This window comes from Culex pipiens, chromosome 3 (genome assembly GCF_016801865.2).
Source record: "Culex pipiens pallens isolate TS chromosome 3, TS_CPP_V2, whole genome shotgun sequence".
Classification (NCBI taxonomy): Eukaryota; Metazoa; Arthropoda; class Insecta; order Diptera; family Culicidae; genus Culex; species Culex pipiens.
The window spans coordinates 126,984,859-127,002,690 of record NC_068939.1 but is presented as its reverse complement, the minus strand read 5'-3'; the positions used below and the strand labels follow the sequence as shown (position 1 = coordinate 127,002,690).

General features: G+C 37.0%; 1 protein-coding gene across 3 annotated transcripts in view; it reads right to left on the bottom strand.

The window, feature by feature from the left end:
* The window catches only part of LOC120414391 (5'-nucleotidase domain-containing protein 1), a 313,824-nt gene that overhangs the window by 291,466 nt on the left and 4,526 nt on the right, over positions 1 to 17,832 (bottom strand). For 2 of the 3 annotated variants that reach the window (XM_052710218.1, XM_039575566.2), the window contains exon 2: positions 11,528 to 13,201. In XM_052710218.1, coding sequence (XP_052566178.1) covers positions 11,541 to 13,040 — 1,500 coding nt within the window. In that variant the 5' untranslated portion in view covers positions 13,041 to 13,201 and the 3' untranslated portion in view covers positions 11,528 to 11,540. Of the gene's footprint in view, positions 1 to 1,711; positions 2,832 to 11,527; positions 13,202 to 17,832 lie in introns of those variants that run through there. The other variant, XM_052710217.1, reaches the window with a different exon arrangement.

The following is a 17,832-nucleotide window of genomic DNA, read 5'->3' as shown; positions in this document are numbered from 1 at the left end:
AGTCAGGGCTGAACAACGTCCGGACCGTGGGAAGTTCAAAGTTTTTTTTAAAGCCATTCCAACCTTCCGTAGTAACAATTCAATAGGGCGAATCTGCGATTTTAAACAAGCAGTCTATCCCTTTTGCTCAAGTGACAGTTCACGTCAAGTAAAAGGCAAGGGAATGATGAAACAAGGAAAATCACAAATCCGTATAAAAAAATTTCAAGATTAATCTGTTGACCGATAACGCGATCAAAACATAACTAGAGTTTTTTTTGAAAAGGTCCAATAAACCAAATTTCCAGTTTTTGCTTTTTGGGTGTTTTTGAAACTGCCATGAGTCAGGGGTATTGAAAAACACCCACAAAGCAAAAACTGAAAATTTGGTTTATTTGACTTTTTCAAAAAAAACTCCAGATAAAGTGGACAAATAAGGCTCACCTGTGTGCAGTATAGTCGTTCACAAAGCGGCCTCAATTTAGAGCTGTCAAAGCGGAACCAATTTACTGTTTGCACAATGATTCTAAGAAGTGGCAAGTATTGTAATTGTGCTATAATTTATTTTGTCAGGAATAAAAAAAGTCGATGGCGTCAAGCTTTTGAGGTTTTCGAAGTCAACAAATCTCAAGAAGAGGGTTGAAATCGAGATTGGCATAATTCGTCGCTAATATTTTAATAATCGCTGTGTCTCACGCAAAACCTTTGTTCATGACTCTTTTTGAAGAGAAAAAACGTTGTTATGGTTTCGTTTTAGCAACCTGCCAAAAATGTATGGACTTTCGTAATTTTTGTTGTCGTGGATCAAACTTACTTTTTGCTCAGGTATTTAAAAACGTGGGTTTTATAGAAAACCTAGATGTCTGGGTATCAAAAGATCGGAAACTTTATGCCCTTTCAGATGCCACATAGGTTGACATTTGAATCGTGGACCGGTTCAGATGCTGGCGGATTTTCCGACTACGTAATGCCGGGGTTTTTTTTTTATTCATAACGTACTACGGTACTACGACCAGGTTGGGGTAATTACGGGTTGGTATGAAATTCCAACGAAAAATCTATTCTAGCGATACAAAGACCCCCAAACGGTGTTATACCCACTCCAAAATGTTTATTTAGCAATTCTATGGTAATATATTGACTTTTAGTTAAATTGAAAGTTTACAAAATTAAGTTTAGATAAGTTTTATATAAAATTTTCAGAGTTATATAATCTTTTATACTAAGTGATTAGTAAACTTTATATTCAATCCAAATTATTTTTTTATCAGTCAAGGATGCCTTTTCGGAGTTGGGAGACTGGATTTTTGGTGATTTGTCAACAAATAACTTTATTTATGTTAATTTTACGAAAAGTGTACAATTTTTTTTTGCACCTTTTTCGATTTCTGTAATAGTATATGTAATATAACTTTTTATAGAAATCATCTTTTCGTGAGCTTTTTGTAGCAAAATGTGCGGCATGAGTTTCTGAACAAAACGTACTAGGTTTCTGTCAAACTTTAAATTGTTTACATGTCTCATCACAAAATGTGCATAGCGCCCAAGGGGTGTAAATACTGTTTTTACATACTGCATAGAGAATGCTCTTGCTGGCACAAAATAAGAGAAGAGAACTCACAACATTCGCTCTGATATTTTGGTGCAAGAATCATCAAATGATAGTTTTTTTTAACTCTTATTTATTTACAACACTGGTCAGGACTTTCTTTCATCATGAAAAACAAAAAAAAAACACATACAATATATTCGACGAAACGGCAAGCTGGTGTGATAAAATTGCGCGTACATTTTGTTTTTTTATTTCATTACACAATTTCAACCTAACAACATTGAAACACAACAATTGCAATAATTTAAACAGAGTCTAGCCTTCTCATATGGGTATCTTGGTGTAGTTGGGTTACGTGAGTGTTGTACACAATCTCTGCTTTCTGACTATTTCTGAGCTGCTTGCTGATGCTGACACTGACTGACAACGTTTTCTGCTAAATTGAAGCTAAATGAGAAAGGTAAGATATGCAACAATTCTGCTACTGAGATTATTATTTTAACGGCCAAGCTTCTAATATAGTACCAATTGGAAAATTGCAAACTACAACTGTTTTCGTTTTACTTTGTTTTGTCTTAAACTATTTACAAATTCTTAGCGTATCTTTGTGGTTTCTGGCTCTTTAAGAGCCGTAATTATTTCGATTAAAAAGAGTACGATTACATGTGGGGATGACTTTAGGGCTTTTATAACCTAGTTGCTATTGCTGCTTGCAATCGAAAGAAAGCGATAATTTTGAATGATTTACTTATTGTCGCGATGCAAAAAAACACGTACCAATTAGTAGTTCTTCAACACGCGGAGCAGCGTGGGTTCTGTTCAAATATTTGCCATTTAAAACCGCGAGTAACACGAGCGTTTAACCCTCGAGTGGCCGGCTGCAACGTGTCACATCTACCTTCATCTATCTGATTGTAGAAGGGGGAGGAAATCAGATAACATCATTGTCGCTGCACAATCCCTCCCTAGATCGAGAGTCGCGTCGAGTGCTCTCGAGTTGATTTATTGAATTATTTACGCGGTCAGCGGCTCTGCCCGTGGGGCGGCAATTTCGTGCAATATTTGCAACTATGACCGGCGGTGGTGGAATTTGTTTCTCTTTTTAAGGGAGGGGGAGCGCAAAATGTAATTATTTTGAACATTACTTTCTGTGTCAGGGGCGGTCATTCGACATGACCTGGGCGCTCCCTCGGATTCAAGCTCCGTATTCGATTCTACAGCGTCTGATTGTTCGGATTGTGATGTGATGTGATTTGTGCTGAATGCTCCCGATGACGCTGCTTGGGTCGGGTTGGCGCAGCTGAAAAGGGAATGTAATGTGATAAAATAGGCATTTGATGGGAATCGCGTTTGTTTGACAAACTGGTTTTATTCTTGTCCGTTTTCTTCATTCGAAATATTTACCCATTAAAATAGGATTTGTAGCTTGTCAAAACAGATCAATCGAGACATTAAAAGTCATTTGAATCTTTGTTTTTATATCGAGTTATAGTGTGAGAAAAATTACCTTACTCATTGTCTTGGTATGTCTTAGAGGCAAGCATGCAACACGAGGGCCAAAAAAATAATATCAATCATGACTATCAGTTTCCAATAAAATTCCCACGCTTTTTGCCTTCGCCACCTTACTGTAAAATAACTGGCAAAATGAGCCTCTTAATTTAAATTTGGACCAAGCCACATAGCTGACGTAGCCTAGTGGTAACGCTTCCGCCTCCTAAGCGGTAGATCGGTGTTCAAATCCCGGCTGGGAGGAACACAACTGGTGATCACCCAAGTAACATTTTTTGTTGCGGATCCTTAAATGCAACTATTTCGTAACACCCAAAATGTGCTATCACAACATAGTTAGAACACGCGTGGTGCCCTAAAAAGCGCACGAAAATTTTGTGTTGGCAACATAAAGCCGCTTGTTTCAACTTTGTTACGACGAAGTTCCAGAAACAATTTGTTTGTCTAAGCATGTCGGTAAAGTAGTTTGTTGTGTTGTCATGATGTTGCCATTATGTTGACGTTTAATTTGCGCGAAACAAAAAAAAAAATTTAAACAAAAAAACTAAAGTGCTCCTGTCGGGATAATGGACTGGTACCTTCAGATGTTCACACCTTGCCTCTACCACTGAGCCACGGATGAATTGATAAAAGGGCCAATGGTTGCGCTGAACTGTATCTAAAGATTTTTGATTTCAATATTATTCTTAGCAAGCAAATCGGGCTAAGTCACATGTTGCAACAATGGAACCAATAAGTTTTCAATATGTTTCGATTACAAAACGAAATGGATTGTTACAAAGTTGTTTTCAATTCGAAAGGTTTGTAACATTGCAACGTATTGTTGCTAAAATGTCATTTTTATGTTTCTACAGCAAAACAAGACAAAAACTGGACTTAGTCAAATTTATCATGTTGCCAAATGCTACTTGGGCATTTCCCTTCTGGATTTGATTGCTTAGTAAAGGGAAGGTTGTGTATCATCACAAGCTGGGCCCTATCACGACACTTTAGGGACTTATTATGCCGTTTTGATCGTGTTTTTTGGTTTCTAAAAAAGTACAGTTAAACTAAATAAAATTATTCGCAATTTTCAGTGTAAGAACGGGCCTTGACCGATCTTATGCACCAGGTTCCAGACGAACACGCACTGCCCTTACACCTACATCTCACCCTTGCTCTGAGTCAGTACGAGCAACACGCTAGAACACGCTTTGAGTGTTCGTGCCAGGCATGCACACCTTCTTTTCCGGTTACGCATTTTAACTCGGCCGGGGGTGGTACATTACGTAGGGTTTGATGTAAGTATAAGCGCCTAACCATTTATAGTGTGCCTATCAACTTTCAACAAAGCAAAAACTGTTTTATTTTAGTTTGAATTCAAAAACTAATTGTTATTTACTGTGTATTGTTTTCTCCTGAAATCTTTCCTAGTGTTGAGTCGTGTTTATATGTTGCTATTTCTTTTGTCGCGGTGTTTTGTTACAGTTTTTGGTCCTAAGCATTTTATAAAAGTTTTTCAAAAGTGATAATTCTTTGATCATTCCAAAAATTGAGTAAGGGCTCGAACCTCACTTGTTTTAAAGAAAAGGGTGAAGATTGAAAACAATGGACAGTGAAAGAAATATACTATTTGAAGAATCAATAGTAAAAGAAAGATAGTAATTTATGAAGTAGATAAAAAAATTAACAATAGTTATTAAATAGAGGTAACAAAAAAGCTTAGATTGTATTCAGTGCAATTTATAGGGCAGATGAAAAATTATTGAAACAGATAAATAAAGATAAACCAAATTGACATCGCTGCCAAATTAAGGGAAAACAGACAGTTTCTTACAGCAGCATCAATTAGTAAATATAGTGGAAAAGCGTTGAGAAATAAGAGAATTGTGAAAATAAAATCGAAAACAAATGGACGATAATAAACAGAAGGCGTGTTACAGAATCAGTGAAACAAAATAAACAGAATATAGATGGTAGATAAAAACGGAGAGAAGAGAGACCCTGTTCTGCGATGCTCAGGTACATCCACAGCAGTTGACTCAACATCCTGCGAATCAAAACAATACCGTCTACAATCACAAATTACTTCCCTGTCCCACATTTGCGCGCCCCTTTCTTTTAGCCGTCTCGATTCTGACCCGCGGCGGTCAAAGGTTTACGAGCCGTTTCCACAGCCCACCAGCAAGGTCACACTTTTTCATCATGATGACGAAACCAAGCCAACGTGGAGGTAAGAAAATAGGACACAGGACAAGGAACCAGAGCTATACTGTCCTCATCAAGAATGATCTAACAGGACTACGGACGTAGTCAGTGACGCTCCTTCTAGGATGTTCCTCGCCTGAGCGTCAACTGAAGAGGTATCATCAGCATCATCCGTCCTTGGCCTGCAATTTTCTTCTTTCCAAAAAATGTGCCAATATTTACTAAGAGCAAATCTCGGAGACCTCGGACGATTTCTTTTGTATTTTTTTTTTTTTGCACCGTTAGGCTGGTACAAATATTTTTAAAAGTTTTTGTCACCCCCTTCAAAATTGGCCCGAAAAATCAGGGGGCAAAAAAAATATTTTTACAATAAACTTCAAAATTTCAATGAAAATTCAAGTGCAACCAGCTGAAATCAAATTAAAATACATTCTTCTGCGTTTAAAATAATTTTTAGCATGTTTGGGTTTCGCAATTCGCAATTCGCAATTTTCAGTGTAAGAACGGGCCTTGACCGATCTTATGCACTAGGTTCCCGACGAACACGCACTGCCCTTACACCTACATCTCACCCTTGCTCTGAGTCAGTACGAGCAGCACGCTAGAACACGCTTTGAGTGTTCGTGCCAGGCATGCACACCTTCTTTTCCGGTTACGCATTTTAACTCGGCCGGGGGTGGTACATTACGTAGGGTTTGATGTAAGTATAAGCGCCTAACCATTTATAATGTGCCTATCCACTTTCATTAAAGCAAAAACTGTTTTAATTTTAGTTTGAATTCAAAAACTTATTGTTATTTACTGTGTATTGTTTTCTCCTGAAATCTTCCCTATTGTTGAGTCTGTTTATCTGTTGCTATTTCTTTTGTCGCGGTGTTTTGTTACAATTTTTGGTCCTAAGCATTTTATAAAAGTTTTTCAAAAGTACAATACATAATAATATTTAATAATAATTGTAATATTTGTGTTAAATTGAGTAAGGGCCAAACCTCACTTGTTAGAAGAAAAGGGTAAAGATTGAAAACAATGGACAGTGACAGAAATATACTATTTGAAGAATCAATAGTAAAAGAAAGATAGTCATTTATGAAGTAGATAAAAAAAAATTACATTAGTTAATAAATAGAGGTAACAAACAAGCTTAGATTGTGTTAAGTGCAATTTATAGGGCAGATGAAAAATTATTCAAACAGATAAATAAAGATAAACAAAATTGACATCGCTGCCAAATTAAGAGAAAACAGACAGTTTGTTACAGCAGCATCAATTAGTAAATAGAGTGGAAAAGCGTTGAGAAATAAGAGAATCATGAAAGTAAAATCGAAAACAAGTGGACGATAATAAACTGAAAGCGTGTTAGAGAATCAGTGAAACAAAATAAACAGAATAAAGATGGTAGAAAAAAAAATGGAAAGAAGAGAAACCCAGTTGTGCGATGTTTCAGGTACATCCACAGCAGTTGACTCAACATACTGCGAATCAAAACAATACCGTCTACAATCACAAATTACTTCCCTTTCCCACATTGTCGCGCCCCTTTCTTTTAGCCGTCTCGACTCTGACCCGCGGTGGTCAAAGGTTTACGATCCGTTTCCACAGGCCACCAGCTAGGTCATCATGAAAACCAAGCCAACGTGGAGGTAAGAAAATAGGACACTCGCAAGGAACCAGAGCTATACTGTTCTGATCAAGATAATTCGGGTGATCTAACAGAACTACGGATGTAGTTAGTTACGCTCCTTCCAGGATGTTCCTTACGTGGACGTCAACCGAAGAGCACGCAACAAGGTCAGTGCCATTGCATGCTCTTAGGTATCAATCCTTAGCCTGCTTATACTTACAAATATCGAACCAAAATCAATAATTTAATCAGAAAAATATTTGAAAAATTCGAAATAGTTTAGAATATTGGATGTTCAATGTTCGATTTTCAAAATGGAATAAACCAATGCTTCTCCAATCTTCTTATTCAAAAAGTGTAAATTTTAACTTTTAAAAATTCCAATAACTATAATTGAGAGTAACCAAAAATGTCGACCCCAAAATTTACCTTGAAACATTCTTAGCAGTTACGCACCAGGAATGAAATATTCATTATTTTAAAGAAGGAAAACCTTTTCAAGATAAGTCTTATTTTTTTATTCTAAGTAAGTCAATTTCGCTGTATCGAGGTAATTTCCTTTTTTGATGTCAATAAGTAATTTTGTGTTTTGCACATTAAATTATATTTTGGGAATAACAATCAGGCATTCTTTGTAAAGTTAGTGTCTGCTTATTTTGAACATTTACAGTTGATCTTAAGAAGGAAAAAATCAACTTAAAGTTTTTACTTTGTATCGTTATTTATCATATTGCAAAAATACGATATTGCACAAATGGAAAATTATATAGGGTATATGGCCCTATTTTGGGCCTACTATGCAAAGCGTCAACATATTTCGCATAGTTCTCAGGAACGGTCTAACTAATTTGGCTCGTTTCAGGATTGTTTTGTGCCTTAATTTATGCTTAACAAAGTGTACTATTGAAAATTTAAAATAATTTAACCATTTCATTGTAATAAGCATTTAATTTTTTTACCTTCAAAAAATCTAATAATAAGTTCAACAACAAGTTTGTGAAACTTTTGAAAAATCACTCAGTGCGAATGAAGATTCGCAAACATTTTAAACTGCAATTTTGAGTCCCAAAAAGGCTCAAGGAACGATTTTTTATTGGTAGATTGAGGTAAAAAATCAAAATGAAAAAAATAGTTCCTCAAAACAATGAGGTTACTTAGTTTTACATTTCATTGGATTAGTATGAATTAATTGTATCTGAATTCATTAAAAAGAAACGTTTTTTTTTTTACTTTTCTTTTTAAGTTATTGACACTATTGGCCAGTTAAAAAAATCCCGGGTCCCGGGAATTCCCGGGAAATGGCAAAACACAACTCTCGATTCCCGGGAAATTGAAAATCTCGAGAGTCGTCACCTTCTAAGTGGTACCAACATTACGAAAAAAGTGTGCCATGGCATGACAGCCACATTTTTTTCTAATGTTGGTGCTACTGAGCGATTTTGACATTTCGGACGTTCACAATTCGAACGCCATCTTCGCTTAAAAACCTGGATACACGCTTACTGGGGGAACTCAATTTTTAAGTTCGTTCAAGCAAAATGAAGTTCGCTTCAGTGATCTCAAAATTGAGATGGGTTTGTTTTGATTTTCAATCGCAAATTTGAGATCACTGAACTGAACTTGATTTTGCTGAGGTACTTATAATTTTGTTTTCTTTTGAATGTGACACTTTAGGGACTTAGACACGCACGGAGTTCCGGATTGTGCAGGTAAGATATAAAATTCCCCCGCAGAGATTGCCATACCGTTGGTACTTTTTCAGGCGGAACTGGTCCACCGGTGGGCGGAATCCTTTGCAGTTTGTGCAGGAGGAATCGGTCCACCGGTGGGCGGAATCCTTTGCAGTTTGTGCAGGAGGAATCGGTCCACCGGTGGACAGTTTCCTCAGGAAAGTTTCGCAGGAGGAACTGGTCCACCGGTGGACGGAATCCTTTGCAGTTTGTGCAGGAGGAATCGGTCCACCGGTGGACAGTTTCCTCAGGAAAGTTTCGCAGGAGGAACTGGTCCACCGGTGGACGGAATCCTTTGCAGTTTGTGCAGGAGGAATCGGTCCACCGGTGGACAGTTTCCTCAGGAAAGTTTCGCAGGAGGAACTGGTCCACCGGTGGACAAAATCATTTGCAGTTTGTGCAGGAGGAATCGATCCACCGGTGGACTGATTTCTTCTAGCGCTGTCTCATGCAAAGTTAATGTACCGTCATCTGGGGTGAATCGGGACTACAGTCCGAATAGGGACAGCACGTTTTAGACCAACAGGGTTGTTACGGACGGCGCGGATTTGCTGACTAATTTTGCTCAGGCGCGGATGGCACTTTTGATAAATAAATTAATTGGGAGAGATAAAATTACTTTCAAGTTATTTATTAAGAAAGATATTATCAGCAATTACGATAATTTGTTTTTTCCATTGAGTGCAATTCTAATTTCTTATTAGTAGATTTTTTTCTGAAAATCTTTGTTTGTATTTTCTTAATACGAACCGTCGAAAAATTAAGCTGAAGATTATGTAGCGATTACTTTTTTTTAAATCTATGGTTGAGAATTTCTTAAATAAAATTATTACTACACTTAACTCATTTCTTAATATATCCGGCTCTGAATATTAAATTTCTTTTGAGTTTTTAGCAATGTTTTTTAACCTTATTTATTTTTAATTTTATAGTGAATATATTCAATTTGCCTTTGAATTTTAGATGGGATTTACCCGTAGAAATATTTTTCTAAATTTAAACGTTCTTGGCGAAAAATAAAAAGATCAGAACATCTAAAAATTAATGCCCCATCATTCAAAATTCAAATTTTAAAAATTCGAAGCTTTTTATTACATTTTAATAGTTTTTTAATCAAAAATTTTAAAATTCGGATTAAAACAAACGAATTTATAAAATCAAACTATAAATAATCCGAAATTTCCAAATTCAGAATTTTAAAAATCTGACATTCAAAACTCCAATAAACTTAAAAAATCAAAAAATCAAAATTAAGAGAAAAATTCAAAATAAAAACAAATTCTTAAATTCTTAAATTCTCAAATTCTTAAATTCCTAAATTCTTATTAAATTCTGGAATTCTTAAATTCTTAAATTCTTAAATTCTTAAATTCTTAAATTCTTAAATTCTTGAATTCTGAAATTCTTAAATTTACAGAAGAAAATATTTCAAATATTGGAAATGCAATTTGTTTCCGAATGAAATTTTAGTGAGGAATTTGGATCACAATCTTTATTAAAATTCATAGATTTTCAACTTTTAGAATTTCGAAATCAAAAATTTAATCATATTAAAATTTTAGATTTTGGTTTTTATTAGCTTATATTTTTGAAGTTAAATTTCATTTATTAGATTTTTAAATTTCGTTTATATTGGTTTATAATTTGCTTTTTTGTTTATAGCGGTCAAAATTATTGTCGCTCTGATTTGCATAAAGATTTTTTTTGTTTTTCTTGACGTCTCTTGAGGTATTTTAATTTTTAGCATGTTTGGGTTTATTAAAAAATCTTAAGATTTTTTGAAAATTTTCGATGCAAAACCTTTTTTTTTCGATACAATTTTTGTTTTTGTCAGATCTTAGATTTTTTGAAAACTAATGATTGCAAAACAACTGAACTAGTGTAAAATGCATTTCAAAACACTTTTTTCATTTAAATGTGAAGACTATGGCTTGTTATTTAAATTTTTATATTTTTTTTATTTTTTTGCCCCCCCCCCCCCCCCTTGACTTTTTGGCCGAGGGACAAAAACTTTTTTTAATATTTGCATCGGCCTTATCTGGGGCGAATTGAGACAGCAGTTTTAGCCATGTTGCAAGCCTAATATTACGATATTTTTAGTGGTTTCGGTTAAACCAGATTTTAAACAATCTCGTTGAGAACAGATGGGAATCGAACCCAGAACCATTGGCTTGCAAAGCGAACACCGTAACCAGTCAGCCACGGCCGCTCCTTTTACGAAGCTAATAACTTTTCAGCACAAAATCCTCATAGGGAAAGTTGTTCTAAATTCAATGAATGAATTGGACGACTATTGCGCCCTCCACATGTAAATAATTGAAACAGTTGGGTTTCTCCATAGATTTTGACGATTTTTCTCATGGGTACAAACTTCAAGCGATTAGAGGGAGGGGTTCTCGTGGTCAGAATGAGCTCAAATTTGGTATTTAGACTAGTGATGGGTCAATCTTTAATTTCAGGGGGTAGACCCGAGAAAGCCCGGATTTGGACCACCCTAATGCTCGTTCACGAACGGTACGACCGGGACGACCCCTCTTATCAGAGTATGTAAAGAAAGACAATGCGCGACGACCAAGAGAACCAATAAATAGTTATCGCGATGTTTATCAGCAAGAGTGATGACATTCCCACACAATTCGCAACGGGTGATTTGAAAATTGAAATTGTTTCAAATTTCTATTAAACTATAATTATGAACTTTCTGCTTTGAAACCAAACCAATTTTAATAACACACTTCTTGCCACTTTTCCGCCACGCCGCAGCATAGCTAGACGGTATTTCGAAAGCACGCAACCGCGTTGAATCGCGTGTTTCACTTTTCAGTTTTCAAAACAATCTCACACCCATCAACATGACTGACGACGACACCGTCTACAAGAGCGGATGCCGAAAATTTAAAGCAAAATAAAACCAGCGTCGGTCACGCAAAGGTCACACTCACTCACCTTTGGTAGGGCCTCAGTTGGCCAGCGTCATCGGTTCCGCCGGGTAGTACCCGTCGGCGCAGGCCACACTCTCGGTGAAGCTGTTGTAGCTGTGGTCGAGCGGGTAATCCGCGACGACCTCCATGCTGGGCACGCAAATGCGCGCGTACCGCTTGATGAGGTCCGCCCACAGGGAGGGTTCTTCGAGGAGGGGGTTCGTGCCGGCCTGGAAGTACGAGCCCCAGAAGCGGGACTGGAGGTAACGGGCGTCCGGGTGGGTCGGGGTCGGATGGTCACGCATTCCTTCCGCGGCCATCTCCTCGACGATGGCGATCGTGTCCGCTTTGGTGAACTTGGACGGGGTGTACATGTCCTGGATGAGGTTATCGCCGATGTAGAGGTAGCTGGGGGATTCCTTGCGGGAGAGACGCTGGAGGAGTACGGTCAGGTCGCGCCAGTTGCCTTGCGAGTAGACGTGGTTGCGCTCGAGTTGGGAGGGGGTGAGCGGGTCGGTCTCGGTGGAGCCTTCCATCGCGATGAAGGGTTTGGCACCGGTGAAGAAGCCGGGCTTTTTGGCGTAGCCGACGACCACGTCGAACAGTTCGGGCCAGTCCGGGCCGAGCGCGTACGACGCGGTGAAGTTTGCGAAGTCTACGTGAGATCCGGTTACGAGGAACGTGGTTTTGGTCTTTTTGAGTTCCCTTAGGAAGGAAATCAGCTTTGGCGAACTTCGCTGCAGATACTTGTCCGGGTTCTGCTTCAACGCTTCGAAGTACCCGCCAATGTTCTGGCCGAAATGCTCGCGCGAGTACATGAACACCAACGCGTCCAGAATGTCCGGCCACACGTTGTAGTTCCCTATCCGCTCGTGGGCAGCCTCGTCCAACGTATCAATGATCCGGCCAAAAATCAACGTCGAACAAATATCAAAATAATCCAACACCGTCCGAATCTTCTCCGACAGCGGACCATTCCAAGCCACCAGCATGTTCTCGCAGTACTCCGTCGTCACCTCCCACTTCTTCTCGTCCCCATAATACGCAATCACCTCCGCCTCGGCCATCCTCTTCGTCCCATGCGTCGCCTGGTGGATCGTCCCATCCGGGCCCAACTTCAAAATGTTCCCACGCTGAAAGTCAATAATCAGCCCCTTCTGCAAAAAGTCCACATCCGGCGGTTCCAGCAGATACTTCCCCGAGTACCCTCGCTGCTCCACCAAAAACCGCGACATGATCCCGTACTCCAACTCAATCACATTCCCAACCCGATACCTCAGCAGCGTGTTGTCCAAATCGAACCCCACGCAGTCGTAATCCGCGAATCGAAACGTGTCCACCCCGGTCATGATTCTGTTGGCCGAATACCGCGAATAACACCTCACTCCACCCAACTGATGCTGTTGCTTTTGCTGCTGAAACTGTCGCCGCGGAACTGCTGATCCTGCTGCCGCTCTAAGCCCTAGTCGTAACAATACTGAAGAGGAGGTGGTCGTTGCGGCGCCAGCTAGAAGGAACGTTAACGTTGGAGGTCGCATCGTGGTGTGGATCGTCGCGCGGCGCACAAATACAGGTTTACGCGAGGGGGGGAGAGAACACCACGCGGTAGCACGTCAACACTCGCGGAAATGCTCTCGTTTTGAGGCGAAGTTTTCTCTCAGCTCGCGCGCGCCGAATTGAAGGGAACGTGGTACAGTGGCTGTAGGAAGAGTGAGGATAAGCGGTTAGCGATTTGAATATACATGAATTATTATAAGAAGATTCGGTTTATTCAAAGTTCTAAACCCAACAAAAAAAAAAAAACTTCAAGTTAGTAGGAACTCATTTCACAGTGTTAAAAAGTGTTATATAAAGTTGTAGGCAACTGCCTATGTCAGGGGTGCTCAAAGTTTTAGAGTGGCGGGCCAAATTTGAAGTTTACATAAGCTTGCGGGCCAAATGTGAAAAATAGAGCGTCTTATTTAAATGTTTTGATTTGGCATATTTTCCCAGTAGTTGGAAAAATGCCAAAGTAATTCCGATTTTGAAACCGGATAAAAATCCTGCTGAAGCCTCAAGCTATCGGCCCATTAGTTTGCTTTCATCTATTAGTAAATTATTCGAAAGAATAATTCTTAATAGAATGATGACGCACATTAATGAAAATTCAATTTTCGCTGATGAGCAGTTTGGATTTCGCCTTGGGCATTCAACTACTCATCAGTTGTTGAGAGTTTCAAATTTAATTCGAAGCAACAAATCTGAGGGCTATTCTACTGGCGCTGCTCTTCTAGACATAGAAAAAGCATTTGACAGTGTTTGGCATAAAGGTTTGATTGCGAAATTGAAAAGGTTTAATTTTCCGATTTATATCGTGAAAATTATTCAAAATTATTTGACGGATCGTACTCTGCAGGTATGTTATCAGAATAGCAAATCTGATCAACTACCTGTACGTGCTGGCGTCCCTCAAGGAAGCATTTTGGGTCCAATTTTATACAATATTTTTACTTCTGACTTGCCTGATTTGCCCCCAGGATGTCAGAAATCACTTTTTGCTGATGACACAAGCATCTCCGTCAAAGGCAGAAGCCTTCGTGTCATCACAAGAAGATTACAAAAAAGCTTGGATATTTTCAATTCTTATTTGAAAGAATGGAAAATTACTCCAAATGCTGCAAAAACTCAACTTATTATTTTCCCTCACAAACCAAGGGCTGATTTTCTTAAACCAAAAAGTCATCACATTATAAAGATGAATGAGGTAAATTTAAAGTGGGAGGATCAAGTGAAATATCTTGGACTTGGTTTTGACAAAAACCTTACTTACAAGGATCACATTGAAAGTATCCAGGTTAAATGTAACAAATATATTAAATGTTTGTATCCACTTATAAACAGGAATTCTAGACTTTGTCTCAAGAATAAACTGTTAATTTATAAACAAGTTTTCAGACCTGCCATGCTTTATGCTGTGCCGATCTGGACAAGCTGTTGCTTAACCAGGAAGAAAAAACTTCAGAGGATTCAGAACAAAATTCTGAAAATGATTCTGAAACTTCCTCCCTGGTTCAGCACCAGTGAACTTCATCAATTAGCCGAAGTTGACACTTTGGATGTTATGTCCAATAAGATAATTGATGCATTTCGACAAAAATCATTGCAGTCTTCAGCTGCATTGATCCGCTCTTTATATAGTTTATAAGTTAGTTTTAAGGTATCCCTTTTCCCTTTTGTACATGTAGGACCTCCTACATTTGAAATCACTGAATAGCGAAAGCTACAATATTTCATGAATAAATGAAAGTTGCTAGTATTTAAAATTGAGGTGAAAAGTCATCGTTTGTGATTGGACACTCAATAATATTTTAACTGAATGAATGTACATGGAAAAGAAATTTGAATAAATATAAATTAAAAAAAAAAAAAGAGCGTCTTATTTCCCGGGGTTACAAAATTCCCGGAAAACGGGAAATTTTCAACAAATTTCCCGGGAATTCCCGGGAAATTTAAAATGTATCGAAAATTGTTATGACTCTGGTCCTGATTGATATTTTGCAACAAAATTGTATAGAATAGCAACCTAAATGGTCAAAATAAGTGTGAAGATCAATTAATGCCTTGACTATCTGTAAAAAAACATAAAACGTCATGAAAATATATCAATTTTCTTAATTTATAAGCTGTCTTTCAATTCATACAGAGTAGCAAAAAATAATGATTAGTATTTTTGTTTAGATGTAGGTATTATTTGTTCAATCACAGTGTTTGGAAAGTGAATAAAACGCATCTATGCTCCAAAACCATAAAATTGCTTTGAATTTTTTCTCTGTGACCAGTTTGAGAGTATATGATAAAAAATAATAATAATAATTAAGTTAAAATGAAAAAAATAATGAACAAAATATGGGTTTCATGGCAAATCATTTTCTATAACAAATCTTACTAGTTTGAGCTCATGAATAAATAAATAAACATTGATTTTAATTTTAAATCTGCTTTTTCAATAGAAATACCATTTTTATGCTATAACAACTCAATATTTGGAGCGAGTTTTAAAAATATGTTTGCATCTTTTGGGCACCTTTTATTTAATAAGAAGTAGTTTTTTAAATGATTTTTTAATAATTCAGCATAATTAATGACTTAGGTTGAAAGAATGTTCACAGCAAATAATACCAAACATACCAAAATTGTAATAGTTTATTTTCATAACATAATGTTGTCCAACAAATAAATAAGATCTATTCCCAGTTTTGAATGCTTCAGAAATTTATATCATCTGAAAAAAACCTTGATATAAAATTTTCAGACGAACTGATAAGTTTGTTCTTTTTGAACTAAATTGAAGTAAATTGAATTGAATAAAATAAAGTTGTGTTCTTGCATAAATTTTTATTCTTGTAAATTAAAAAAATGTGCAAAAAAGTTAAGAAAATGTATACTTCCTCTTTAATTTTGGGAATTCCCGGGAAATTTACAATTTTCCCAGGAAACGGAAATTTTTTTTTAGGAAAATCCCGGGAATTTCTGGGATTTTTTTCCCGGGACGGGAAATCGGACGCTCTAGTGAAAAATGTTTTTTTTTTAAACATAAATGGCGTTATTTCAAATAAGAAAAGTGTAAAATAAAAGTATCAGCTGCAGTTTTTTTTAAGTTGCATGTATTTTTTTGTCAGTTTCGACTTTCAAAGTCTGGAGAACAGAATATTATTTTTTTTAACAGTTTTATTCACTAGCTTAAATTTTAAAAAATATCAGAAAAATTGCAATTTACACGTCTTGACCAACAGGCTAGGCTGTACAATATTTTTGTAAAAAAATACTCCGTGTGCTCTATGGGTAATTCTCCGCCAACTCACACAGCAGTTGCCCCGACCCCTCTTCGATTTGCGTGAAACTTTGTCCTAAGGGGTAACTTTTGTCCCTGATCACGAATCCGAGGTCCGTTTTTTGATATCTCGTGACGGAGGGGCGGTACGACCCCTTCCATTTTTGAACATGCGAAAAAAGAGGTGTTTTTCAATAATTTGCAGCCTGAAACGGTGATGAGATAGAAATTTGGTGTCAAAGGGACTTTTATGTAAAATTAGACGCCCGATTTGATGGCGTACTCAGAATTCCGAAAAAACGTATTTTTCATCGAAAAAAACACTAAAAAAGTTTTAAAAATTCTCCCATTTTTCGTTACTCGACTGTAAAAAATTTTGGAACATGTCATTTTATGGGAAATTTAATGTACTTTTCGAATCTACATTGTCCCAGAAGGGTCATTTTTTCATTTAGAACAAAATTTTTCATTTTAAAATTTCGTGTTTTTTCTAACTTTGCAGGGTTATTTTTTAGAGTGTAACAATGTTCTACAAAGTTGTAGAACAGACAATTACAAAAATTTTGATATATAGACATAAGGGGTTTGCTTATAAACATCACGAGTTATCGCGATTTTACGAAAAAAAGTTTTGAAAAAGTTGGTCGTCATCGATCATGGCCGTTCATGGTCACCCGCGACAGGCACGGACGACGAAACAAAGAGAAACGCAAAAAGTAACTTTTTCAAAACTTTTTTTCGTAAAATCGCGATAACTCGTGATGTTTATAAGCAAACCCCTTATGTCTATATATCAAAATTTTTGTAATTGTCTGCTCTACAACTTTGTAGAACATTGTTACACTCTAAAAAATAACCCTGCAAAGTTAGAAAAAACACGAAATTTTAAAATGAAAAATTTTGTTCTAAATGAAAAAATGACCCTTCTGGGACAATGTAGATTCGAAAAGTACATTAAATTTCCCATAAAATGACATGTTCCAAAATTTTTTACAGTCGAGTAACGGAAAATGGGAGAATTTTTTAAACTTTTTTAGTGTTTTTATCGATGAAAAATACGTTTTTTCGGAATTCTGAGTACGCCATCAAATCGGGCGTCTAATTTTACATAAAAGTCCCTTTGACACCAAATTTCTATCTCATCACCGTTTCAGGCTGCAAATTATTGAAAAACACCTCTTTTTTCGCATGTTCAAAAATGGAAGGGGTCGTACCGCCCCTCCGTCACGAGATATCAAAAAACGGACCTCGGATTCGTGATCAGGGACAAAAGTTACCCCTTAGGACAAAGTTTCACGCAAATCGAAGAGGGGTCGGGGCAACTTTTCCCGATTTCGTGTGAGTTGGTAGAGAATTACCCCTATAACTGAATTTACTTATATTTTAACATTATTTTTTTGTAAAAATATTTTAAAACAGGTGATTTCTCCAAGAATAAGGAGAAATGGAATATTTTAAAATAAAAATCGTTGCAAAGATATTATTCCACAATTATTCCACCAATTTCAATAATAATTTAA